Source organism: Ovis aries, chromosome 24, assembly GCF_016772045.2.
Source record: "Ovis aries strain OAR_USU_Benz2616 breed Rambouillet chromosome 24, ARS-UI_Ramb_v3.0, whole genome shotgun sequence".
NCBI lineage: Eukaryota > Metazoa > Chordata > Mammalia > Artiodactyla > Bovidae > Ovis > Ovis aries.
The window spans coordinates 39,438,497-39,465,612 of NC_056077.1; the positions used below are offsets into that span (position 1 = coordinate 39,438,497).

Below are 27,116 nucleotides of genomic sequence, written 5' to 3' on the forward strand. Positions count from 1 at the left end.
GCTCTCCCACTTGCGTCCTTAACTGTTGCTGTCCGAAGAAGCCAGAACCATCTTTGGCGCCGTCAGTTCCACTTAAAAGTCCCTTAAAACTTGAACGGCTACGCGTCTCGGTTCGGAATGCAGAGTTCGAGGTATACGAGGTTGTCCGGGTTCTATAAAAATGAGAGGGGAAGCCAGGCGAACGCTGGAGTTTGTGACCAGAGTCTCGTCACTCGTGCCGAGTCGTTTTGGAAGATGCAACAGAAACGCACAGATCACGCTGCGAGTGGGACGCCAAGATGAGAGCACAACTTGGGTGCCCATCCCGGCTGATTTCTGAGCTTCATGGGCAAAAGGACACCTGCAAACGTCCCTTAGACAAACCAACATCCTCCACACACAGCTGCTCGACAGGAAGGTCACAGCTGAGACCAGTCGGAGTACACGACATTCCCTGGCTACGGCGCTCCTGGGCGTCTGTCTTTCAAGCCCACGGGGCTATCGGAAGGAAAGGTTTTCAGTTTCAGGAAGAACCTCTTTCTCTGAATACCCACCCAGAAAGCAAGACCAGAAACAGGAGTCTACCGCAGAAGAAATCCCAGAAGAATCCAATTTGGAAAGAATTTAATTAACAAAATAAAATGGGGGGGGAGGGGTGAAATGGTCCCGGAGGGGCTCCAGGGAGAGAGGACCCCCCAAGGTCACCTGGCCTGCCCAAGCAGGACCAGATGCGCGCTCGCGGCCGCCGCCTTCCCGGCCCGTGCCTCTCTGCACAGACTGAAAACCCCAGACGCCTGCGGGCTGTTATGAGCAGGCTCCAGAGCTCCTGGCTGGCTTGGCACATTAATACATGCAAAGCAAAGGTGTTTTGAGAGCTTCACCAAACAGCTGATTTTGGCAAAAAAGAGAAAACCAACGAAAAGCTAAAAATTCATAAGCCGGATTAAAAGCCACTGAAGTGAAAACAATGTATTTCTCAACAGTATGGAATGAGACTACAGCTACAATCTTTTTTTTTTTTCTTTTTGATTTAGAAGTCTCTGCCATCCTCTTCCCAGCTCGGGTCAAAGTTCATAGCAGCATGACTGCGAAGTCCTCTGTCAGCCAGTGTTCCCTGCCTCGGGGCCCGAGGAGGTTGCAGGTCGCGGTCAGTCCGTCCGCAGAATCATGGGAGGGTGCTCGCTGTCATCCTCCAGCCGCAGGGCGCTGGCCTCGTCCTCCAGCCCCGAGCCGCCTGCGGCGCCCAGCTCGTCCGTGTAGGCTGCGGAGAGAGCAGTGCCTCAGGCAGGCCGAGCCCCAGTGGGTAGTCCCCTCAGGGAGGCCGACCCCGAAGCGGGACCTGGGCCAGCAGGGAGCTCACAGCCCACAGGATGTGGAATTCTCACCTCTGCCCTGACCAGCGAGCTCTCTACAGCCCTGAGCCACTCAAGAGACAGCTGACTTTCCAAGACCCATGAAGGTAAGGAAGGAAGGAGCTCGGTACTAATGGGGACCCAGTGGAGAGGCTGCAAATGGCCCTCCAGAGTCAGGGGCGGGGGTGTGCCCAGACCCGTGGCAAGGATGCTCAGAGCCTCCTCGAAGCACACGCTGCCTTCACCTTGGAGTGAAACAGTGAGCGAGAGTGCGGCAGAGCGTGTGCGCACACCGCCCAGGGCGTGCTGGGGGAGCTGGCCCCCTCCTGCCTGGGCCTGCTTGCTGACCCAGGCCACAGGAGGGAGGGTCGAGACCAAGCGTTTTGGGCAGAACCTGAGCTGAGCGGAGGCAGGTGGTGGACAGTCCATAGGCACCTAGAGCCACAGGGCTACTTCTGTTTCAAAAATGAAGAAAATGGACTCAGCCTCAGGAGGCCTTGAAAACCGTGCTTACCACAGCGGGCCGAGTGCCGCAGGCCCCGCCCCGGAGTGCAAGAGGCAGGTGGGCGGCTCTGTGAGAGCGAGAGCCGCGGTGCTCCGCCCCAGGCTCGCCCGGCCCTTACCCAGCGCCGTCGGGGACGAAGGCACGTGCGGACCCTTGGGCACGGCCGCGCCGTACGCCTGCGTCACCAAGGGGCAGTCGTGGGACGTGGAGTCCAGGATCTCGTTGGTTGTCTCCATGCTGCCGTCCAACCTGGAAAAGGAGGAAAGGCACCAGCAGGGACAGTCAGGGCCACGCGTGCGGCACGCTGCGGTGGCCCGCGGGTGACTCCCCCGAGAGTGGTCACCGGGATTTCCACACGCTCTGTCTGATGAAGAGAGCTGGACCTAGAGAAGCAACCGCACCGCGCCTTCTAAGACTGAAGACCAAAACCAGAGGACGCTGTCAAATAACGAAATCACCCCCATGTTCGCCCTGATTGTAAGAGTATTACGGTACCACTGTTTAAAGACAGAAAACCCAACGGTATTACCTCCCAGTTAACTAACATTTACTCCTCCTCTTCAAAGACAACAGCAGCATCTCAGTGGGACCCCGGGCCCCTGGAGAACCTGCCCTGCATCACAGATAGTGCCCTGGGGTCGCCCCTTCTGCGCACGGCGCTGAGCTGAGCTGCATCCTCAGTGGTCCTGCCCCGAGACACCCCCCCCACCAACAGCCAGTAAGAGTGCGCCCCAGCCGCTCTAGTCTCTGCCCAGGTGCTGAGCCAGGCACGGGCAGAGGCGTGGACGGCGGGCTTGCACCCACATGATGGGTGGTCGTGCGGAGACCGGAGTCTCTGGGTCCCTGGCTTTGGGCACACGAGCAAGTCACCCCCCGCCCACAGGGGCCCCTGCCCGCCCAGCGGAGGCGCAGCCGACTCACTGGTGCTGCTTCATGAGGGTGCACTCGCCCCCTTCCTGGGGGTCCAGGTTGTACATGTACAGGTACCCGTCCGAGGCACCCACCAGCAGCCGAGGGATCTTCTGGATTCTAGTGAGGATAAACAGCAACCAAATTCTAGAATCAAAACTTGAACAAAGCTCTCATTAAACTCACAGCCGGGCCCGGGAAGGGCGCCGGGCCCGGGAAGGGTGCCGAGCCCCAGATGAGCGAGCGTAGCTTTGCGCACACACTGTCCGCACACGAGGATAAAGGCGCTCGGAGCGTGTGCGGCTGCCGGCGCTGGACGCCCCAGGGCCACGCACTGGCCCTCTCATGCAGTGCTGAACTAACCATGCGTTCTAGGTGTTCCCACCACCAGGAAGAGGAAGCGTGTAGGATCAGACGCTGCGGGGCGGGCATCTGGGTTCTCTATCAGCGTCCACCTACGGCCCCCTCCACGTCCACGTGACTGGTCTAAACCAGAGGGCCAGGTGTACAGGTCATCCCCAGTGGCCTGGGACCCCGCTCCTGGCTGGACGCATGGGACAGAGGCAGCTCCCCGCCCTGACTCACGTGGCCAGCGCGCAGATGTTCTTGTGGCCACAGAAAGGCAGGCGCACCGTGGCGAAGGCCCTGCCCTGGTTGAACATCTCCGTCACTTGGGAGGGCAAGTAGCTGGTGGACGCCATGAGCACCTTCCCGAAGTAGCCGGTCCAGGTGGTGGGCTCCTCCTGAGGCCTGGGAGGAGGACACACCGTCAGACACACGCGAGCCCTTGGCTGAGAAAGACCACGCGCCCCTCACGCGGAGGCGAGGCTCAGCCCCGAGACGCGAGAGAAGTCTCCCAGGCTCACGGGGAACCTGGGGACAACACAGAGCGTGTCCTCAGAGGGTCAGCAGAGGGGCCAGGGAATGACCGGCCCCTGCTCTGTAGCTGAGGATGTGAGGCCCATGTCCAGGAACCTTCCATCTTTCTATAGGGAAGTTTCCAAACAGTCGGAGCACAGCCCCAACGATGCGCTCCCGCAGCCCGTTCAGATGTGCCTCAGAGTAAGACACAGCACAGGTAACAGTGCTGATCCTAGCAGGAGGCTCACCACAGAACCTGAGACAAGGCAACAGAACCACCGGGGATGACCTGTGCACCACGCATACCGCCGTAGTCACGCACTTTTTAAATCAACTGCTGCACAAATGGAAAATGCCTCTGAGCGAGAGGGAGGCAAGTGGCCCCTCCCAGGACGGTCCCCAGAGAGGCACCACGGGGGGAAGCGCTGGGGGGACCACCCTCTGCCGCCCCATCCAGCAGGACCCCCTCGAACCCCACCCGTCCTGCTGCTGAGCCCCCACGAGCCCCCCAGACACACTTCCGCGCGTCGGCAGACAGAGGGCCCCGTATTCCTCTCAACGTCTCTGCGACTCACTTTTCCTTCACAGTCTCGAGTTTGAAGATGTGCACAGTCTCAGTGTTGCTGGAGGCGGACAGGAACATGCCGTCCATGCTGAAGGCCAGGGAGCAGATGCTCACACACCTGGGGCGAGAGGGATGGGGCCGGTCACGCTGCCGCCCGGACGCGGAGGGCAGACGGCAACCAGCACCGCCGCCGCCCCCTCCGGAAGGGAAGTCACAGTGAAGGAAGGTCCCCATGACAGGTGCATGAGGTCTTCTTATTCCTTTCCGGTCACCTTCTCAAAATACGTGAGGAAAGAGAGCGTCTGAAAGCTGATGCCCTGACTGAGCCATCCTTTAACAAGCCTCTCGTGGCCACGTAACGAAAGGAATCAAGGCTTCACGAAATCATTTTTAGCAGAATCAGGCTGGACTTACAGCACTAAGCTTAGCTAAAGAAACCTACTCATTGAGATTACAGAAACTCTTGACATGGAAAACCACGAACTGGCAACCTCAATAACGTTTAAGGATAAACTTCTGTCATCCTAAAACTAGTTTTCCCTTAAAACGTCGCTGTAAAAACCACAAAGCCGGCGCTTCCTCGCAACCCTGCAGCCACAAGGTGGACTTGGTCCTGTCCCCAGGGAGGGGCTTTGTTCCAGCTGCGTTTCTGGAGCTCACGGCGCACGGGCTCCCACCCAGAGGAGCCTGGAGGGAGGGGGGGTGAGCAGCAAAGGGAAGGCGCTGCAGACGCTGGGGAAGAGGCAGGAGGGGGCACTCGACCGACTGGAGGGCGCAGGAGCCCGCAGGTCACGCCAGGGTCTGCGTGGAGACAGGTCTCTCTGAGGAGCTGGGAGAGATGGCGAAGGGAAGCACGCCACAGCAGGAAAGCAAGGACGCGGGGAGCCTGAACACCACGGAGTCCTGCGGGTGGAGCAAACCCTGGGACGGGGGAGGCCCCGAGAGGCTCCCCGCAGGGCTGCCCCCATCTGTCTCACCCCCCTGCCCCGGAAGAACAGCCAGTGGGCTCAAGTCTGAGGGACGGAACCCGGTGAACATGAGCTGAGGCCACGGCGAGCACGAGGCCAGGTGGAGATGCCTGGGGTTGGGGAGGCCGGTGTGGGGGGTGCGCGGGGACGAGTGAGGCCGGCTTGGGCGGGAATGGCAAGGCAGGCAGGGGGGGGCAAGTGCCCCCAGGTTCAGGCGCCAGGAGGAGGGCGGGAATGTTCCTGGGACACGCTGTGTGCAGCACGGTGGGTGCTGGGGCCGTGCTCTGGCCGCTGCGTGGAGCACCCAGCAGGCAGGAGACGTGGAAAACCTTGGCAGGTGGCCTGGGGACACGGAGGCGTCCCGGGACACAGACAGACACCGTGGCTGAGGACGGACAGTTGGGCTGCCCAGAGGGGGGCCTGGGGCCAGGGCCTCAGTGCAGAAATGCAGACACAGGAGCAGGAGCAGCAAAAGGAGAAAGACCCAAAAAGATGAGCGTGAGGAAAAGCGAAGGAAAAGAGGAAGGAAAGAGACAGGAGGCAGGGGCCAGGGAGGGGCGGCAGCCCGAGATCACCCGTGGGAGGCCCTGGCTCCGGGTCCCCCGGGTCAGGCCCCACCAGGCAGGGGCGCGGACAAAGCGCCACAGGGCGGCTGCGCTCTGCGGTCTCTTCAGAGAAACACTGTGCGGGCCAAAGCCATCTGCCAGTCGGAGCGGGGCTGGGGGAGCTGCTCACGGGTTTTCAGAGCCTAGGAGAAGGGGAGGAGCTGCTGCCCAGGTCAGGAGCCCCCAGGGCCCATTCACCCCGGGCCCGGCTGGGCAAGCTCCTCCTTCCACAGCCTGGGCTATCAGGCCACACGGCTCGGCGCTCAGCGCAACCACAAACAACAAAATCCAGTTTGCCTCTATAACAATGCCCCTTGACCTCCCACAAAACCCCAAGCCCCTCCTGCCCCATCGGCTGGACTGAGATCGCTGGCTGCTGGATGGGGGTCCCCAGGGCTCAAGTGCCCACTGCTGGTCACAGAGGATGTTAAACTGAACTGCGAGCCGACGCCCCAGATTCCCTCCTGGAGACCTGCACACTTACCTCTTCACTCCTCTCCGGAACTCGAAGAGTTTCTGTCCTTCTGGAATGGAAAACACCCTGATCACGGTCCCCTGCAGCAGGGAGAAGAGGAAAGAAAAAGGAACTGAGCCGAGTGGAATCAGACTCGGGTCTCTCACTCATCGGACTTTGGCAGATGGGCGCCGACAGCTGTCCCAGCCGCACGGCCCCGAGTCCCGCACCCCGGCCCTCGCCAGGCACCATCAGAACACAACCCTGCTCCACTGTGCGCACGGTGAAGCGCCGTCACTGCTCATCCTAACGCTGAGGGCCGTGCAGTCACAGCCGTGATACTCCCTGACAGGACGGCTAAACGCACCCCGGCCCAGCACGCCTCAGCCACCGTGCTCGCTCGGCTCAGGCACGTGTGGCTGCGGGCGGCCCTCCAGGCCGTCACATGGGCCAGGCTGTGACCGGTGGGGACAGACACCACTCTGGGGACTGGGCTGTGTGAGCAAGGTGGACGAGTGGGTGGGACTCTGGGTTTCCACGTGGCCACCTTACCTTCTCGGAAGCAGTGGCGAGCTTGGTTCCGCTGGCGTCGAAGGCCAGGGCGGCTAACGGGCTGTCGTGAGCCGGGATCATGTTCGCAGCTCTCTGGAGGGGAGGGGAAAGGGGCCCTGTGGCCACTGTGACTGCGAGGCTACCGTCGATGCCCATGAAGCCACCCATCGAGAAGGCCTATGGCTGTTACGGAAACCCCCGCACACTGACACAGACGCCCAGTCCACCCGATTAACCACGGGCTGGGGAGGGGCAAGGAGATGCCACTCAGAGCCTTACAAGAAAACGCGAAGCCACGTCCCCACGGAGGCTCTGGATCTTCCTCCGCTCCCTCCCGCACGCACACTGCGGGGTGCTCAGTACGGAGGGAGGGCAGGGACAGGAGCAGGCTGGAGGCAGAACGACCCGCCCCGCTCGGCCACCAGGAGGCCGCGGTGGGAATCGGGAATCGAGCCGCTGAGCCAGGGGAGGGGGAGGCTGGAGCAGCTGGCCCCCGCCTGAGGAAGGAGGGGCGCCGCACCTCTCCCCCAGAGTCTCACCAGGTTGATGGTGTCGAAGACCTGCACCTCTCCGATGGTGGCGCTGCCCGGATACGCCAGGTAACAGTTGTCATTGTTGATGGACAGCGCACAGAGGCCTGCGAGCAACACACGGGGACGAGGCGGGTCAGGTCGGGGCCCCTGGCGCCACCAGCAGCCGGCACGCGTGCAGCAAGATGGGGAGGCCACGAGCTCTGACACGAGGTGGTAGCATCACTGGGCCTTTTAAGGTCCACGCCCCCCACACGCCCCGCAGGTGACAGCAGGCCTGTCACGTGCAGTGTGCGTGCTCAAACGCACTGAGGCCGTGGTTGGAACTGATCAGAAACCTCAAGGCTGCAGGCTGACCCAGCCCACGACTGTGTGGTCACGAGACCAGCATCAGTAGCTGACTCTAAGAGCAACACTGTCTAAACCTGTGGAACCTGAGAGGAGAGAAAACTCTCTCACGGACAGGACCTCTGAACAGCAGCGCTGCCCTGCCCCGCTCACCGGTGGGGTTCGGGGGCGTCTCCCGGATGGTGTGCAGCACCTTCATGTCCCGGATATTGTGAATGTAGAGAGACTCCTCCAGGCACACGATCAGCCTCTGCGAGAGACGTGGACACAGAAGCAGGATGTGAGAGAGAGCCAGACTCCGAGCCTCAGTTAGGGCCTCCTGCCAGACACCATGCTCCTTCCAGAACTCAGCGGGCGCACGGTGCTCCAGGCCCCGCTCACCACTGCGTGCGCACGGTGCTCCAGGCCCCGCCCACCACCCATCACCGCACCCCTTACTCCACCCATCACCGCACCCCTTACTCCCCTGGAGCTGAGCCCCCGCCTACAACTCCGTCCTCCGGTTGGATGAGGACCTTTAACTGTGCGGTGTCATTTAGCATGACAGAAAGTGATCCCTCACTAAGAAAACTGGGGTTTGATTTTGTTTCGCTCTCAGCCCTCCCGCCACGAAAACCATGTCGAGGCTGGGGTCGCTCTGGTGAAGGCCCGCTGCTTTCAGAATCTGCCGCTGACTGAGGCTGCGACTAGACCGCAGCCACGTGGCCGTCGCGGGCACTACCTCAAGTCCTGGCCACCAGGCCCATGCTCCAGGCCAGACATTCTTGTGGGTTTTGGGGCAGACACAAAAAGGTAGTATATCTTTCATCTTTAGTTAAAAGTTAAATTAACAGTTAAAAAAGGGATAAAGAATTCCTTGGCAGTCCTGTGGTAGGACTCTCTGCTTTCACTGCTAAGGCCTGGGTTCAGTCGCTGGTCAGGGAACTAAGATCTCATAAGCCACAAGCATGGAAAGAAAAAAAAGATGCTCAGGCTTTTTAAAAAGGTAACTCTTATAAAAGAAGGCTCACGTCTTGAGGGATGGGTAAAGCTAACGGCACTTGCCACGGCATCTTCAGGAACGGGGCAGTCTGAGCGAAAACGAGAGAGCAGAACCGAGCCCGGGCGGGCCGTGAGGGCAGCAGAGCGGCCGGGGTCTGCCGGAGGCCCGGCAGCCGCTCCGAGGTCGCTGGAACGGCCTCGCAGCCCAGAGCCCCCGGGAAACCCGGGGCCCTGGGGCGGTGAGGGGAGCGCCGCCCACCTGCCTGTTGAGCTTCACGGCCAGGATGGTGTTGGAGTAGCTGTAGTTGCAGATCTCGGTCCCTTTCTTAAAGTGGCAAACCTTCAGCTTCCTGGGAGCTTTGAGGCTGACGATGGCCACCAAGCTGCTGGAGAACAATCTCTCCACGACGCACACATCTTCAGTGTCAGCTGAAAGGGGGGAGAAAGCAAACCCATGTGGGCGTGTGTCCCTGTCAGCCAGCGCCAGGGGCCCCCGCACACGAGCACGCGTCTGAGGGCAGGCTCCCTGCGGGCAGAGCTCGGGGAAGGCTGAGGGGCAGACCACCAGGCCAAGTCCACGGTTTACAAGGCCCAGGCGAGCTGCCCACAGCCTGCCCCGCACCCTGAAGGGAGGGCCTGCTCCTCAGAGACCACCAGCTCTCGGCCACGGGCAGGCCACGCATTCCACACCGGCCGTACCTGACACACGATGGGCCCCCAAGCGCTCCCGTGTGACTCCGCGTCTGGGGCTCGCAGCCACCCGACTGGGAGCAGGGGCTTACGGACCCCAGCGCGGCCTGCCCTCCGCCCCTTGGGTCCCTGCGCCCCACTTGCATGGGGATACCCCCGCTCAGAAGACTGTGCTTAGAAACCGCACGCACAGCAGCCCGCCCAGAAAACGGGGCACAGTGGCCTCCCCACAGCTGTCACCTCACCCCGACTCCCAGCTCCCTCACTCCCCACCTGGGTTTACTTGTGGTCACCGGGGTCAGTTCAGGGGAGGGGCAGAGAGCATTCTGGAAGGCAGGACTCTGGATGATTCCCACGGGCAGCTGTCTGGACCTGAGCTGCAGCTGAGCCGGGGTTAAGCACGGACCCGTTCATTGTCCTAACAATGGTCCGAGGCCACACTCTACTCTGTGAGGTGCTGAGCTCAGAGGTCAGAGAACTAGACGGCTCACAACCCGGGGACCTGCAGGGCCTGACCTCGCTGTGACCAGGCGTGCCCACACACAAGACCGAGGGCTCCTTCAACAAGCCCTGTCACCAAACTCCCTGCTTTAACTTAAAAACACGTGTAAGTCAGTTTAGAAACCAAATGGCCAAAGTGAGCGAGTAAGCTCCAAAGGTCTCCGTATTAAGCAGAAACTCTCTCCAGGAAAATGCGGTGGCCGGCGCCATCTCCATGTGGGTTTGAACTCTTACGTGCTCCGCACGGGGCCCATCCAGGGGGAGTCAGCCCAAGGCGACGTGACAGACGTTTGTGGGAATAAAACAGGGTTTGCTCTTACGTGGAATGGGACAGGCAGTGAAGTCAAGCTCCTGGAGGACGGGCAAAACCAAGCCACAGCAGGAAGCCCAGAGCACGGCCTGCCTCCTGGGGGTGGGGTGAGGGAGCTTTCTGGGGTGATGGTGAACCCTGATGAGAGGCCAGGCCACACGGAGGCACATGCTCTAGTCAGACTCGGGACGCTTCCTCCAGATGTGACTGTAAATCCGAGCGCACTGACTGCGCACAGGAACTGTGTGAGGATGGCTCTCTGCAAGGCGCTTTGAAATGCAGACACACAAGACGGGCAGGCAAGTCCAGCGCTCACAACAGACTCCAGATCCTCAGGACGTGGGTATTGCCTATCAAACACTTCCAACTTTTCTCTGCGTGCGAAAACCTCCATTAACAAAACGGTGAGAAGAGGAAAGGGATGAATCGTTCCTTCGCTTAAACCAAGGGCAGAGAAAGTAAAGAAACATCGGCTTTAGGTGTCTGCCTGGCTTCCCACCCCACTCTAAGTTTGAAAAATTTTGAAACTTTCATGAGGAAAAGCGCAAGAAACTTCTTTCTAGCATTTTAACAACAGGGGAAGTGTGGCATGGAGGCAGCCGAGCCGCTTTTAGCTGCAAACGTTCCTGAGTGAAAACCGTGGCAAAAGCCCCTGAACACCCAGCACCTAGGCTCACAGACGGCATCCTTCTGCCGCTTGGCCTCAACCATCCTTTTCTTTGCCGACTTTTCAACGAGAGGCTCATCATCTTGACGTTCCCACTAAATAAGTGAAGACACAGGAAAAACGTCTTTTCCAGCTCATGAAAAAAGTGGAAAATTTCTTATATCAAAAGCAGCTGAGAGTGGATCAGGTATTTAACGTAAAACCCAAAGCCAAAGAACCAAAGGAAGACACGGGAGAGTGCTTACGCATCCAGAACAGGGAGGATTCCGGAAGCCTCAAGAGAAGGGCTGGACACAAAAATATCAAGGAGGGCAAAGATGACGAGCGAGGGGAAGAAGCAAACGGCCCAGAAGAAGGATCTGCAGCCTCCACCAGATGGCTCCTGTGCCTTCAAACAGGAAGAGAAAGAGCAGGAGCAAAGCAGCTAAGAAAGAAACGTGCGAAGGACAATGACTTCCGGATAAAGTTTCATTTCAGTTATGACTGAAGAAACGCAGAGACAGAGGAACATTAAGAGCACTCAAGCTTATAAATACACATCCACACCATAACCTGCACACAAACATTCACAGCAGCCAAAGGGGAAACACCGCCAAAATGCAGGCACGGCCATCGTTCGTCCATCGACAAAACAGAGCACATCCCCACCCCGTGATGTCACTGGGCGAGAAGAAAGGAAGTGCTCATCCACGCTCCAGCACAGCGGAGCCACGGAACCACCCCCCGCGAAGGAAGCCAGGCCCACGCGGCTCCGTCTATCTGAGACTTCCAGAGCCGCAGACCCACAGCGGCAGAAGGGAGATTAGCGGCTGCCCAGGGCTGAGGGGTGGGGGAGTGGGGGCAGTCACCCTGGGGCTAATGGGCTCGGGGGTTCTCTGGAATGATAACAATGTTTGAAAATTAGATTAAGGTAGGTTGCACAACCCAGTAAATATACTGGAACCTGCTGAACTGTACACTTTCAACAGGTGGTTTTTTATTGGCATCCAAATTACATCTCAAAAAGCTATTAGAAAAACCCACAGGCAGACCACCGCATCCACGTGAATTCCGACCAGTATGCTGAGATCTGACGCAGCAAGGACAGGGCGGCGGGCAAGAGTGACGGACAGGCAGACGGGGCGGCAGCCTGGTGTCGGGGGGGCGGAGGGCCCTCACCGTGACGCTCTCCAGCCATGGCCCTGGACCGGGAGCACACACAGGCTTCCATAGGCTCTCAGCCTGCCAAAATCACACACTAAGCATTGGGTTTTTCTCTGGGAAGTACCCGCAACTTCCATCAGACTTCCAAAGGAGCCAGAAAAATCAGAGAATGGCCGAGGCTGCCTGCAAAGGGCAGAGGAAGTGCCAACCACTGAAAGGGCCATGTGCTTTCGTCTTCGCTTCATCAAAAACCAACCAAGAGGACCCCACCCCTTCAGCCCTAGGACGCAATTTGCCTGGACCTTTCAGGAACACAACTTCACAAAGTGATCCACCTTTACACACTGCCAAGCTCACACTCTGCCCATGGTTCACACGCCGCTGGTGGTTCACAAACTGCCCGTGGTTCACTGCTCATGGCTCACACCCTGCCCGTGGTTCACGCGCCGCTGGTAGTTCACAAACTGCCCGCAGTTCACACACTGCCCATGGTTTACTGCTCGTGGTTCACACCCTGCCCGTGGTTCACTGCTCATGGCTCACACTCTGCTTGTGGTTCACACACCGCTCGTGGTTCACACACTGCCCGTGGTTCACATACTGCCTGTGGCTCACAAACTGCCCGTGGTTTACTGCTCGTGGTTCACACCCTGCCCACGGTTCACCGCTCATGGCTCACACCCTGCCCGTGGTTCACACGCCGCTGGTGGTTCACACATCGCTCGTGGTTCACACACTGCCCGTGGTTCACATACTGCCTGTGGCTCACAAACTGCCCGCGGTTCACACACTGCCCGTGGTTCACTGCTCATGGTTCACACCCTGCCCGTGGCTCACACCCTGTCCACGGTTCACCACTCACAGTTCACACACTGCCCGCGCGCAATTCACACCCTGCCCGCGGTTCACCCACTGCTTGTGGTTCACACCCTGCCCGCGGTTCACACGCTGCTCATGGTTCACACGTTGCCAGGTTCACCGCTTGTAGTTCACACCCTGCCCGTGGTTCACTGCTCATGGCTCACACTCTGCTTGTGGTTCACACACCGCTCGTGGTTCACACACTGCCCGTGGTTCACATACTGCCTGTGGCTCACAAACTGCCCGTGGTTTACTGCTCGTGGTTCACACCCTGCCCACGGTTCACCGCTCATGGCTCACACCCTGCCCGTGGTTCACACGCCGCTGGTGGTTCACACATCGCTCGTGGTTCACACACTGCCCGTGGTTCACATACTGCCTGTGGCTCACAAACTGCCCGCGGTTCACACACTGCCCGTGGTTCACTGCTCATGGTTCACACCCTGCCCGTGGCTCACACCCTGTCCACGGTTCACCACTCACAGTTCACACACTGCCCGCGCGCAATTCACACCCTGCCCGCGGTTCACCCACTGCTTGTGGTTCACACCCTGCCCGCGGTTCACACGCTGCTCATGGTTCACACGTTGCCAGGTTCACCGCTTGTAGTTCACACACTGCCCGTGGTTCACACGCCCCTGGTGGTTCACATGCCGCTCGTGGCTCACACGCTGCCTGTGGTTCACAAACTGCCTGCGGTTCACACACTGCCCGTGGATTACTGCCCGTGGTTCACACGCTGCCCGTGGTTCACATGCCACTGGTGGCTCACACGCCGCTCGTGGCTCACACACTGCGAGGTTCACTGCTCGTGGTTCACACGCCGCTCGTGGTTCACAGTGGGCAAGGCGTAAACATGGGAGGCCCTGCAACTTCAAGTCTGAAAGAACACTATAGCGTTAAAAGCAAAAACCTTCCAGTGCTGCTGGGCAAAGGTCTTGTTTTTCTTGTTGTTGTTGTTAAATAAACAACAGAACAAGTAGTTGTCAATCTTGCTTTTCCGAAGACCAGTGGGCAGGGCACACCCACTCTCCCAACGACGCTATCAAGACATCACCTTTGGGGGACTTTTCTGGTGGCCCAGTGGTCAAGGCTCCACGCTCCCAAAGCAGGGGGCCAAGGTGTGATCCCTGGGCAGCAAACGAGATCCCACAGGCTGCGACTAAGAGATCCCATGCCACAGCTAAGGCCTAGAGCAGCCAAAAAGAAAAAAGCATCACATTTTATTCCATCAAAAACCTTTGAAAAATAAGGTGCCAAAAACCACTTAATAAACTTCAAGGAAACACATTAGTCACTGAACGGATTCGATCTGAGGAAGTGCCAAGACCCTTTCTAAGCACAACGGGTGGGGGTGGGGTAGGGAATCCTGTACATTTCAAACCGGATGACTAATCACTGCAGCCACGATTTAACAGCTCAACTCGGGCACTGGTGGGGACGCAGATTTACTAAATGCTTCAGTCACCCGAAAAGCCTAGTGGAATCCTTTCTCCTGTGAAGAAACTCCCTACAGGAAACGAGCGTGTGTCGGCCAAGTGAATGCGGCCAGTGTGGAGATGAGCAAGCGCTCGGGCTCGGACACACTTCATCACCCTGACCGCACCCGCCAGCTCCGCACCGGGAGAAAGGCTTTTGTGGGAGTCAAGTCGTGGCAGGAGCCGTGAGCCAGGGACCCGCACTCGAAGAATCCCACTTCCACCTGTCTCCTCATGAAGGGCCCAGATCCCAGCCTCCAGGGGCTGCAACAAGCCGGGGGCCTCCTGGGGGTTCAGACACCTTCCACTGCTGGAGGTGAGGGGTGCCCGAGGTGGAACCAAGAGGGGAGGCCAGGGCCTGGAGGGAGCCTGGCGAGCCTCAGACCCCGGTGGGGCACGAGAACTCTGCGCTGCAAGCACCGGGCCGCAGAAACGACTTCTGCGGGCCTCACCGTGTGCTAATGGAGGTGCAGGGGGTGGGATTTACGTCTGCGTTTGCTCCACACTGTGCCCCCGGCCTGACATCTGACACAAGAACGCCTGCTCGTTCCTGGTCTGCCTCCATTTAAACAGAAGGGTCACGAGAGCAGGAACTCTGTCACGGCTTTGTCTCCACGGCCAGAGCAGGGCTGGCACACAGCACGTCCCCAATGAACGAAATCAAAAGTGGACACGGGCTGTCTCTTCACAGCCACTCACTGAAACTCCCCCTTCGTAAGGGGCACTAACGGGTAAAGGAGGATTCCAAAAGGGAATACCAAACCATGGTGGAAGCAAAGTTGTCAGCGGTGGAACATTCCAGAAGCAGATACTGGCATCGTTAATAAGGAGAAAACCCGATTTCCCCAACTGCATGCCCACGTGGGTAATTAAAATGATAAACAGCAAATCTCTTTGAATTCATACCCCAGAGTGACGGATTATGAGCATACTGGCCTTCTCAGTTCTCTGTAAAGAGAATTCTTAATTAGGTCAGGCCACAGGCAGGCTTCAGAGTTATCATCATGTATAGAGAAACTATCTACAAACCACGTACATGAGAAAGGACTAACATCAAGGATGTATAAAGAACTCTCAAAACTCAGCATTAATAAGTGGGCCAGTCCTTTTCCGGTAAGTGGCCTGAGGTGACTCCTAAAAATGGTGCGCTATTCACTTGACCCAGAAAACCCCACAAAATCATGCAAATCAAGAGGTTCAAATCTTCGTGTACACTTTAAGAACACTCGAGAAACTGCCCAGGCCATAAAGGGTATGCACATCCGAAAAGCCACCAAGTACCTGAAGGACGTCACGTTAAAGAAGCAGCGTGTGCCGTTCCGCCGCTACAACGGTGGAGTTGGCAGGTGTGCACAGGCCAAACAGCGGGGCTGGACTCAGGGTCGGTGGCCCAAAAAGAGTGCTGAATTTTTACTACACATGCTCAAAAATGCAGAGAGTAATGCTGAACTTAAGGGCTTAGGTGTAGATTCTCTGGTCATTGAGCACATCCAAGTGAACAAAGCCCCCAAGATGCGGCGCAGGACTTACAGAGCTCACGGTCGGATCCACCCCTACGTGAGCTCTCCCTGCCACACTGAGATGATCCTTACTGAAAAAGAACGGATTGTTCCTAAACCAGAAGAGCAGGCTGCACAGAAGAAAAAGATACCCCAGAAGAAACTGAAGAAACAAAAACTTATGGCCCGGGAATAAATGCCGCAAAAAATAAATGCAAATAAAAGCAAAATTGTTGGTTGTCTTAACAAAAAAAAAAAAAAAAAAAAAGTGGGCCAAAACAAGCAAGCACATGAAAAGATATTCAACGTCATTAGTCATCACAGAGACATGAAGTAAACCACGGTGAGAGAACACCGCACAGACCCCCCAGAATGGCTAAGATGGAACCTACTGGTCACACCAAAGGCTGGCGAGGCTTCTGAGGGGCTGGCTCGCTCACGCATTACTGGCAGGAATGTAAACTGGTACAGCCTCCCTGGAAAACAGCTCAGCACTTAAAAACAAAAACACCCCCACACCAACATACCACCCGGCAGTCACACTCAAGACATCAATCCCAGAGCAGCGATGCCACATCCACACGCGACCCCGGACACGCATGTTCCCGGCAGCTCTAACAGCCCAAGCCTGGAACCAGCCCACATGTGCTCTGCCTGGCGATTCATTTTGGTGAACCGTGGTGTTCCACGTTGCAATTCTCCTTTGCCTGCTAATGTCTCTTACGAAGGGGGAGTTTCAGGTGATGGTGAAGCTGCTGGGCCCTGTCCGCACACAGAATTTCAGCCACAGAAAAGGTGGGGCTACCGACACCGAGCAGCTTGGGTGAACTTCCAGGGAAAGATGCTGAGCGACAACAGCCAGTTCTCAAAAGGCTTGTTGTTGTTTAGTCACTAAGTTATGTCCGACCCTTTTCTGACCCCATGGACCGTCAGGGCTCCGTGGGACTTCCCAGGCAAGAACAGCGGAGTGTGTTGCCATTTCCTCCTCCAGGGGATCTTTCCAACCCAGGGATCGAACCCGCATCTCCTGCGTCTCCTGTGTTGGCAGGCAGGTTCCTCACTGCTGAGCCACCAGAGAAACCCCTCAAAAAGCTACATACTTCCATTTATGTAACATTTGCGAAATGACAGTCACTCTGGAACCAGAGGACATATTCCTGGCTCCCTGGGATTTGTGACTAGGGTGCAGGGTAGACAGGTGTGGTTACAAAAGGACTCTGCACTGTTAGAACCGCCCGGTAGCTTCACTGTGGGGGATGTGGGTGTTCAGGCCGGGTGGAACCACACACACACACCCCCGGATTGCATCCTGTCGCCTTCCAGATGGGGATGCTATACTGCACGTTTGCAGGATGTCACCACTGGGGGAAACTGGGAAAAGTGGAGAAGGACCTGGAGTGTTTCTCACAACCACACGTAAACTTACGATTCTGCTGACGAAAAAGTCACGCATGTGAGTCAAGCCTTTTCATCCCATTCTCTCTGGGGCAGGGGCTGTACCTACTACTACTGATTCACCAAGGACTCTCTCTCTCTCCTTCATTCTTTTACACACACACAGAAACTGAGGTCCGTGAAGCGTCTGCGTAAAGTCACAGCAGGTGATGAGAAAGGCGGCAGAGTTCTCCGTCCTCCTGCAGCCCCACAGGCCTCTGACACACAGCTATGAAAATACCGGAAGATGCCAACTGGCAAAAAATAAACCATTCCAAGGGGGCTGTAAAATTTTCAAATTCTGGAAGTCTTCTATGAGAGATACCGAAATGGTTTTACTGGCATTTAAAAGGGGGAGCATTACAGAGCAGTATAGCATGATATCATGTATTGAAAACAAGGACCCATAAAACAAGTACTTCAAGTCTTTCTACATGTACATTTATAAGCGTGCAAATGCACACTCTGATTTGATCTGGGAGAACAAACACCGACTGTTCACAGCCACAGCTGCCCCCTGGCAGTAAGGCCAAGGGGAAGGCAGATCCGTGGTCAAGGGGCACCTGGATTTTAACCGTCACATTTCAATTAAGAATACAACCTAATTCAAGTATAACTTGTCTACTTTAAGAAAGGGGAAAAATAAAGCAAACACTTACTGCATTCATAGATCTGCTCCAGTTTATCCACAGAAGAAAGGGAGAAAAATTTATACCCGGACTTACTACCAACGGCTAGAGACCTGCAAAAGAGCCAAATTCAGAAATAAGAGCCGAGACGCGTAGGCAGGGATAACGCACAGACGAGCTCCACGCTACCGGACTGTCTCCATCATCTCTGCCCAAGACTAGCGCACAGGTTCGTGCAGCTGGCACCAGGTGAGTGGCGGCAGAGGAGAGAAGAGGTGGGGCAAGGAAGACGCCGGATCTCACGGCCAGCAAAGACAGACAGTGAAACTTTAAAGATAAGTTTGACATAAGAATAAAAGTACTCGACCCTAAACCAACGATCCCCTCAAAAGACAGTGGGGTTTCTCAGGTGACCCGACACACACATGTGGTTATATGGGAGAGTCCAAAGGTGAAGATAACATTGCAAATTTTAAACAAAGACATTTACACCCTTGGTGAATGACGGTGTCTCTTGGCACTGCAATAAGGTTGTAACAAACGTAGCTCAGTCACATGATGCTAAGCCTAAGCAGCGGGATGGAAATAAAACAGACCAAAGAGCTCACTCACAGTCTGCAACGGGAAGACCACATCGCAGGGCTGGTCCAGAAGGACAACCTTGTGTGTGAGAACCCACATTCACCACCCAGCACCTCTACTTGCTAAGAGGCTCGGCAGGCCTGCCGAGCTCTCTCTCCAGATCCCCAGCGCGGCAGGGCTGCGACACTAGATGAAGCTCCCTCGCTGTCCGACCACGGCGGAAGAGATGAGCTGCAAGCACGGGTTTCAGAAACAGAGAGGACGGGAGCACAGAGCAGGAAGTGGTGGGACGTGCGAACTCAGAGCTGGGACCTTTCTGGAACTTAACGCCTGGGAGAGCAAGGCAACAAGAGGAAGCAGAAGGTAAACCAGAAGCCGAGAAATAACAGGACTGACAGCTCGTTCGATGAGCGCGTGTACCCAAGACAAAAACCAGGGCTGTTTTCACGACCATCTCGTCTACGAGAAACGCGAGATGTCCAACCTGTTTCACGCTTAGGCAGAAGAAACACAAAGAACAGGCTTGCTATCAACACTGTCGAACTTTCAAACTGTAATTGGTTCACCCCAGAGATCTAAACAGAATAAGTCTCTACCAACTCCAACAACTGTTTTCTGCAAAAACACCACACTATATTGAATTAACTAGTAATTAGACAGTGTTACCTATACATATTTTGAAAAACAATAAAGGAGCCAATAAAAACACAAGAATATTCAGGAAAGCTAAAAATAAAATCTCAACAATTCGTAACTTCTGGAAAATTGATGTCCAGGAAAATGTTTTCCAGACAACTTAGGGTTACTATTTTAAGCATCCAAGCCTTTTCCCCCAGCATTTCTGATTCTCTTAAAAAGTCTTTCTTATACAGGTTTCTGTGTGGGATGGCAAACCCTCAACACCCGACTGGGCTCACATCGCTGAACAGCTGTGCTGTCAGAGTGAACCGGCTCTCAGACCTCAACGGGAGCTGAGGGCTCCGGCGGCAGTGGCCGTGCCGGGGTAAACGCTGCCGCTCACCTTCTGCTGTACTGGCGGCTGCTGCTGCTCTCCAAGCATCCCACCAGCGTTAACAGGCCCTCCTTCAAATCTCTTGTTGACATGGAAAGCAAGTCACCAAGCCCAATAGTTTTACATGTAAAATAAGCCCGGGGGCTTCTTCTATGGGCAAAGTTAGCCAAACAGAATTAGCGAATGAGAACCTGGATTTTTATATACCCAGGGCCTTGCCTGTGCTCCAAACAGGCCGAATTTGTTAAAACTGATCAAACACTAGCTCTCTGACATTCTCCCAGATGCTCAGAAACGGTAGGATACTAAACACCTTCGCTAGTTTTCACCGCATGGCTTCCCTCTTGTGAATCCCAATCAGTGGGAAATGTAAACAAAAATCACCACCTGGTTTTGATAGGTGCGTGTGGTACAGTGTGAGCATACACTTTACCAATAAAGGCAGACACCTTTAAAGGATGGCATGGAATATAAACAGGTGTGCTCTTTACATCTCGGATACCAGCAGTCAGGTTCATGCACCCGACTTTGCGGAGATTCTGCTCTTAACGGCACCTCAAGACTTGCCCGACCCTGCAAAGGCAGCTTGGGATAGGTGTGGTAACAGACAAGCACCAAAGTTCCCTGACAACTGATCTCATTCCCACTAAGTGTTGCTGCGGTAAAGTTTCTGTTTTGTTTTTTAAGGTAATACAATGAGATCTTTTACTGATAGAGGGAAAACCAGCAACAACAGAAAAAAGGGTATATTTACTTAGCGCCCCATTTCACTACCGTAGCCCTGCCTTCAAGCATGCCTGGTGTCAACATCTGGAGACTCTGCAATACCCTCTGGAGATAAGGCCGGGTCCTTCACCTCCAGGGGCAGGAGACAGCCCCGGCTCCTGAGTGCACTGTGGGCCAGCCCTCTGGATCTTCGCCATGTGCAGCTTTCCGCCACTGCAGAGCTTCCTAGACCGCCCGTCCTGAGCCTTTGGGGGTTCTGCGGGTTCAAGCGGGCTGGTTCTCTGCCTTTCCCACCAGCGATGGAGGAGCCACTTCCTTTATCCCTTGCTGGCTTCGAAAATTTTGTTGCTGGTGCCTTTCTTTCTCATTGTACTCATTCTCTGGGCTTAAGCCTCTTTCAGTATCTTTTTGATATTTTACTGGTTGCCGTTCTATCAGGGTTCCAAGCGGGGCCAAAATCAACACTCCTGTTCCATCCACCATGATCTCTACCTGCAGATCTCTCACCGAATTTAAACGCGAGTGCTTAGTATCTAAGGCAGGGATTGCCACTAAAAAACAAACATGCTTTTAAGAAAACATTTTAAAAACGTTCTAAAAGAAAAACATCATTCTTAATGCTCTTTTCTTTACTCCATTACCCACGATCGGCCAGCCCACGTTTTCCCTTCTCATTATCTTCTCCAAAGAGCACACTCAACGATGGGTGAAGTGGAAACAGCCCATATCCACAAAAAGGAAGTGACCCGAAGTGCTGCTGAGAACTGGCAGGCCCCAGGGCCCACTTCAGTAACCGCCTGTCTATCCCAGATCTCACCCGGACATCCCTAACGCCTTTCAGACTCAGTAATATCCAAAGCAGAGTTCACCTTTCCCCTGAACCTTTCTATAATGTGCTGTCACTGTTCATCTCGGACCCAGGCTGGACACGTGGGAGGGACCTTCTCCCTTAGGTGTGTTATGCACCTCCCATGGGTTACACCAAATCCCACTGGCTCCCCAGTAGCTCACCGCCGGCCACTGCTGCTGGACAATATCCTCCCCGGTAACTGCCCTGGTTCCCCAAAAACACTCTCCACACGTGGGCAGAACCACCAAGAACTTCAAGGCCAAAGGGTTCTTACTCCCACGCTCCTGGATCTACTGATGAGGAAAAGGGGCGAAGCGGCCTTCCAGGATAGTTGATGTAACCTAGAAGAACCCTGGTTCAAGGGAGCAATAGATTCAGACCAACGCCCCCTACTGTCTCTGTGCCCGTAACTTAGACACGAACAGCATCAATGCTACAGACAGAAGACGCGGGAAGCCAAACCTGTGTCCTTCGATTTCTTTGAGGAGTGTGGTTTCTAAATGATTCGGCCACTGCCCAGCAACCACTGAGTCTGCACAGGCCTCACGGGGTCCCCTGCAAGTACTTAGTCCCTGATATTTCCATTGAAGAGCCAAGCAATACTCCGCACCTATTAGTTTCTTAATTTTAATGTCAAAAAACCCAAAAACTCCTCCAAAACAAGCCTTCCAAAGGGTTACTTTCAGAAACCAGGATTGGAACCAACCAGACAAGAAGAGGGAGATGACAGGGACCGGCTTCTTTTGATTCCTTTCCCCTAGTTCTGGTTAAAAAAAAAAAAAAAAGGTGAAATAAAATAAAACATCCAGACTTTTAGGATAAAAATCATAGGAAAAAAAACAAAACACTTACAATATTTGAAACTATATTACTACCACAGGACAGACATAGTTTCACATGAAAGGAATACTGCTGTTCAAGCATTACTGTATAACTCACAATATATTTTCTATTAAGTGAAGTGGTTCCAGACTTTCTCACTGAATACCATGAATGTGGATGCAACAGTCACATCCTTGCCTTCTAAAAAATTACCTTAATGTGAACACTCGGGATTGGGCAGGGAGGGAGAGGGGTGTGCAGCCAAGCCTCTCCCCAGGAAGCTCTGTTCTCCTTTCAGGTGTACATTTACAACAAATTAGTCACTTTAATCAATAAATTTTTAGTATAATCCTAGCTTACTATTCCTTACAACTTCTGCTCATACTCTATCAAGGTCTCTTTGGCAAGTCAAAATTATGACGCAGAAATCTGGTCTTCAACTAGTAACTTTAGGACTCACAGAGGAATGGGAAAACACACAATTTCTAAGCACAAAAAGATCTTATTTCAGGCCAGAGTGACATTCTTCTTCTATTATATAGGGAAATTGGAGTTTGAATGCCACTTGAAATGACAGCAAGAGAATGCTTTCTCATATCTGATTTCCTTTCAATATACACGGTGAGTGGTGAAAAAGAGAAATAACAGTAGAAAATGTTTGGGGAATTCTCTAATTTATACAAGACATAAAAAACCATAACGCTACCATTCTTACTGGTCTCAAAATACTAAGGGCTTAAAAACGGAGTCATTGTTGGTTTGAACTGCCCTCTTCCCTACCCAGATTAGTATAATAGTTCTCAGTCACAACGCCCTGCAACAGGTGGTCCAGACTGCTCTCCTTGGAGTGGCTTTTGGTCACCACGCTAATCCTTCGCAGTTTTCATTTTAAAGATCGCTACAGTCTGCCTTCTATGCTCATCGTCCTCCAGACCCTACTCTGCAGGTAGAAACAACAGCAGGCTGGATTGGAAAGGAGGCTGGAAGAGAACTCAGGAAAGCTGCCCCCACGCCACTATTAATGGAGCCTAGGCCCAGGCTCTGCTCGAAAGCTCCTGCACTTTGGTTTCCTCCTCTGAAGTTGGCACAGGTGATCTGCTCCCTTCCAAGCCTCATCGGAGTCCCACTGCGGGGGGCTCTGCACTATTTTCCCAACTCTGGAAGGTGCAACTGAGCACCCTCTGCGTGCCACTGACTTGGCCTTGCCATTCTGTAAATGACCTTTCTTTGGCCAATTCTATTGAGCCAGGAACAACTCAACCTACTACTTAGTATGAAGCCAACGACCCACTCCTCCCCTCTTACATCACTTCCTCTTACTCACTTCTCAAGATGGCTCTCCTCCCTTCCAGTCCCACAACTCATTCTTCCTTCTCCAGAAACCTTCTCTAATAACTATCCTCACACGTTCCCCCAGGAGACGGCCAGCCTCTGAAGAATCGGCTTCAAACCCGTGAGGGTTTGGACAAACAGCGTTCGGAACCCAAGGGTTGGCATCAAGGGTCTCTCTTCCCGTACAAGGATGGCCCATTCCCTGAGGCACCAGGACTCCTCAGAGGTTTCTCTGTTACAACCCGCCCCTTGGCTCAGCTTCTCCCCGGGTCAGAGACCAGAATTACTGCTAAGTCTGTTTCTCGCTCGAGGAGGACATCAAGGTTTCCTGTCAAAAAGAACAGCAAGAGAGGAAGAAAAGTAAATCGAGGGGTTCCCTTAAGACGATGAGGAGATGAGGAGAGCCTGGAAGAGCGGAAAGAGTGAGGCAAGAAGGCTGACGAACAAGGGGGGTGGGGGGATGCGGGGTGCAAGGGAGAAACCCACCCCCACCCCCACCACTCCAGAGATGGTTGGGACGACGGGTCAGGCCACAAAGTTCGGGCCCAACTTGGCGAAAAGTGAGATGGAAAAGACAAAGCCTTCTTGGAGATGGGGAAAAGAAAAGACCTCCCGTGGTCCATCCCTTTCCCCGCCCAGAGGTCGCAGCTCCCAGGGCAGAGCCTGGAGGGTTCCCCAAGGAAGGGGGGCCCGCCGGGGGTGGGGGCACGCCTCCGCCCTCCCCGGCTCCAGGCCCCCCGACCCCCCGACCCCCGCCCTCGCCCGTTCTTACGTGACGTCCTGGTTGAAGTTGGCGAAGAGCAGCTGGCTAGCGCCGGCCTCGCCGCTCTGACTCGCCAGGTTCATGGTGGGCGCGCGGCCCGCGGGCCCTGCCGGGGGCTCGCGCGCGGGTGGGGCAGGTCGGGGTGAGCTCAGGGTCGGCGCCGGGCCCCGATCGCCGCCTCGCTCGCCGCCACCGCTCGCCGCTTGAGCATTAACCGCCGCCTCATCCCGGCCCCCCTCTTGTTTATGCTCCGGAGCCGGGGCGCCTGGCACGCCTGCGCGGCCACGCCCCCTCGTCGCACGGCCTCTCAAGGCGCAGGCGTGCTGCGGAGGTCCCGCCCCTTCACTTCCCGTCCGGGCCCAGGTTCCGGTCGAACACGCACAGGCGTGGGGACGCGCCGGGGGCTGGGCTTGAGGGCACGTCAAGGGCTGCGCATGCGCGTTGGAAAAAGTAGGCGCCCCGTATCCTCCGCCCCCACCATTTTTTTGTTAGTATTAAAAGGGGACCGCCCCCGCTTGCCAGTCGTTGTGCCAAGTGCGTGCATTCTCTACTGGTGCTTTTAGTTTTATAGAGCCTGTTGCGTTGTCGTTTTACAAATTTGAAAACTGAGGGTCGGAACTATTAACTTAGCAAGTGTTAAATCTGAGAACGGTAACCCCCGCGTTTAGGAGCCCTGGAGCAGATTCTACTTAACACGTCTTGATTCATTTAGTAATATTTAGGGAGCGCTTTCCATGTGAGCTAAATCAGTTCAGTTCAGTCGCTCAGTCGCGTCCGACTCTTCGCGATCCCATGAATCGCAGCACGCCAGGCCTCCCTGTCCATCACCAACTCCTGGAGTTCACTCAGACTCACGTCCATCGAGTCAGTGATGCCATCCAACCATCTCATCCTCTGTCGTCCCCTTCTCCTCCTGCCCCCAATCCCTCCCAGCATCAGAGTCTTTTCCAATGAGTCAACTCTTCGCATGAGGTGGCCAAAGTACTGGAGTTTCAGCTTTAGCATCAGCCCTTCCAAAGAAATCCCAGGGCTGATCTCCTTCAGAATGGATTGGCTGGATCTCCTTGCAGTCCAAGGGACTCTCAAGAGTCTTCTCCAACACCACAGTTCAAAAGCATCAATTCTTCGGCACTCAGCTTTCTTCACAGTCTAGGCCTCCTCTTTTCCCTCAGCGAAGGTACAGTGGGAGAGATTCTTAAAGACCTTTGCAAAGCTAGGATTCCATGAGATCACCTAAGGAGGTCCTTATTATTAACCTAGACTTAAGGGAGGGGACTGTGCAGCCCCAGAAGGCTTCTTGGAGATGAGACCTGAAGTTCGAGTAGTAGGTAACCAACCTAAGAAGTGGAAGTGTTCGGTATGGCAGAGGTCCACGGATGAGAGTGTGACCTCACCAAGGAACTCTATGCTGTGTGTCTGAGCTTGTCGTGGGACAGTGGACACGACACAAGATTTGGCTTGAGAAATAGGAAGTGGCCAAATCAGATTGGGTGTTAAGATACGTTCAGCAAGAGGATTTCCTTGGTGGTACAGTGGATGGGAGTCCGCCTGCCAAGGTAGGGGACACAGGTTCGATCCCTGGTGCAAGAGGATTCCATGTGGCTGGGAGCAGCTAAACCGGAATGCTGCAACTTCTGAAGTTCATGCCCTCCTGCCTGTGCGTCCCCAACAAGAGAAGCCACCTCAGTGAGAAGCCTACACGCTGCAAGGAAGAGTAGCCCTCACTTGCCGCAAGTAGAGAAAGCTGCTCAGGTACAGCAAGGAAGACCCAGTGCAGCCAGTGATAATAATAGATAAACTAATTTAAAAAACTAATAAGTTTTAGAAAGATACTTTAGGCAAGAGACTCATCTTTGTATCAAGAGCAATATGCCACTATTGAAAATACAGAATGGTGTGATCAAGTGTGTTAATTCTAGTCATGGAAACAAGTGCCTTGAATATCACTGGGGTGAGTACATCAATTATACTTCAATTTAAAATAGGGAAAAATTTAATCTAAAAAAGAAAGGAAGAAAGAAAATCACTGAGGAAAGAATGGTCTTTTCTATAAAAGATGCAGACTCTGCCCCATCCCCCCACATCATACCATACTCAAGGATTCATTTGAGGTGGATGGAAACCTAAATGTTGAAAGGTAGGACAATAAAGCTGCTAAAAGTAAACAGGAGAGTGCCTCAGTGTCTCTGATGTAAACAAAGTCATCTAAACAAGTACTTAAAAAAAAAGCGAGACATTACTTTGCCAACAAAGGTCCATCTTGTCAAGGCTATGGTTTTTCCAGTGGTCATGTATGGATGTGAGAGTTGGACTGTGAAGAAAGCTGAGTGCTGAAGAATTGATGCATTTGAACTGTGGTGTCGGAGAAGACTCTTGAGAGTCCCTTGGACTGCAAGGAGATCCAACCAATCCATTCTGAAGGAGATCAGCCCTGGGATTTCTTTGGAAGGGCTGATGCTAAAGCTGAAACTCCAGTACTTTGGCCACCTCATGGGAAGAGTTGACTCATTGGGAAAGACTCTGATGCTGGGAGGGATTGGGGGCAGGAGGAGAAGGGGACGACCGAGGATGAGATGGCTGGATGGCATCACTGACTCGATGGACTTGAATCTGAGTGAACTCCAGGAGTTGGTGATGGACAGGGAGGCCTGGCATGCTGCGATTCATGGGGTCGCAAAGAGTCGGACGCGACTGAGCAACTGAACTGAACAGAACCACGGAATAAAAAGTTGGTTTTCATAACTAAGAACATCTCATCAAAAGAGATCATCAAGAGAGGTTGGAATGGGTTATGTATATTTGCAATCCATATCTTTTGACAAAGGGCTTATTTCCAGAATATTTGAAGAACTACAAATTAATGAGGAAAATACTGGCAACTCATTTTTATTAATGAGTAAAATACTTGAGCACAGACATTTCACAGAAGAGGGCATCACAATGGTGAATGAGCACCTGAAAAGGTGGTCATCAGTGACACTCATCAAGAAAATGCAAATTAGGAGCAAACAGGAGACAACCAAGCATCTGTCAAGTTGGATAAAATGGAGAGGACTGACAGTGGCAAGTGCAGGCCACAGTGCGGAGCAATCGGAACTTTGGTGCCCTGTGAGGAGAGCCCTAAAGCGATACAATTACTTTGGAAAAGTGTTTGACAGTGTCTGCAGAAGTTATACATACACACTCCCTATGACTCAGCCATTTTACT

The 27,116-nt window shown here is 54.5% G+C and overlaps 2 protein-coding genes across 4 annotated transcripts; one reads left to right on the forward strand and one right to left on the reverse strand.

Moving 5' to 3' along the window:
• Positions 1–586: 586 nt before the first annotated feature.
• On the reverse strand, positions 587–24,175 carry WIPI2 (WD repeat domain, phosphoinositide interacting 2). Of its 3 annotated transcripts, XM_015104260.3 has the most exons (12): positions 23,918–24,175; positions 17,852–17,934; positions 8,869–9,038; positions 7,782–7,878; positions 7,290–7,387; positions 6,751–6,843; positions 6,229–6,299; positions 4,182–4,289; positions 3,331–3,495; positions 2,758–2,865; positions 1,955–2,085; positions 587–1,240 (listed from the first exon to the last, which is right to left on the reverse strand). In XM_015104260.3, the coding sequence occupies exons 1-12, from the start codon at positions 23,989–23,991 to the stop codon at positions 1,128–1,130; spliced, it is 1,311 nt and encodes a 436-aa protein (XP_014959746.2). In that variant the 5' UTR covers positions 23,992–24,175; the 3' UTR covers positions 587–1,127. The 3 variants fall into 3 exon arrangements, with proteins under 3 accessions (XP_014959746.2, XP_042096487.1, XP_027817754.1); XM_042240553.2 differs by lacking the exon at positions 17,852–17,934 and having other exon boundaries at positions 8,873–9,038; positions 23,918–23,970; XM_027961953.3 differs by lacking the exon at positions 17,852–17,934 and having other exon boundaries at positions 23,918–23,970.
• Positions 15,360–16,037, forward strand: LOC114110661 (large ribosomal subunit protein uL22-like). The gene has a single exon (XM_042240554.2). The coding sequence runs from the start codon at positions 15,400–15,402 to the stop codon at positions 15,952–15,954; it is 555 nt and encodes a 184-aa protein (XP_042096488.2). The 5' UTR covers positions 15,360–15,399; the 3' UTR covers positions 15,955–16,037.
• Positions 24,176–27,116: the final 2,941 nt, after the last annotated feature.

Excerpts from the sequence above, each read along its gene's own strand:
- LOC114110661 (XM_042240554.2), top strand. The coding sequence starts at position 15,400 with ATGGTGCGCTATTCACTTGACCCAGAAAACCCCACAAAATCATGCAAA.
- WIPI2 (XM_015104260.3), bottom strand. The coding sequence starts at position 23,991 with ATGAACCTGGCGAGTCAGAGCGGCGAGGCCGGCGCTAGCCAGCTGCTC. Across the intron at positions 7,879-8,868 it reads CCGTGAAGCTCAACAGGCAG|AGGCTGATCGTGTGCCTGGA; the intron begins GTGGGCGGCGCT and ends CGTCTCTCGCAG. Across the intron at positions 2,086-2,757 it reads ACCCTCATGAAGCAGCACCA|GTTGGACGGCAGCATGGAGA; the intron begins GTGAGTCGGCTG and ends CTCCTTTTCCAG.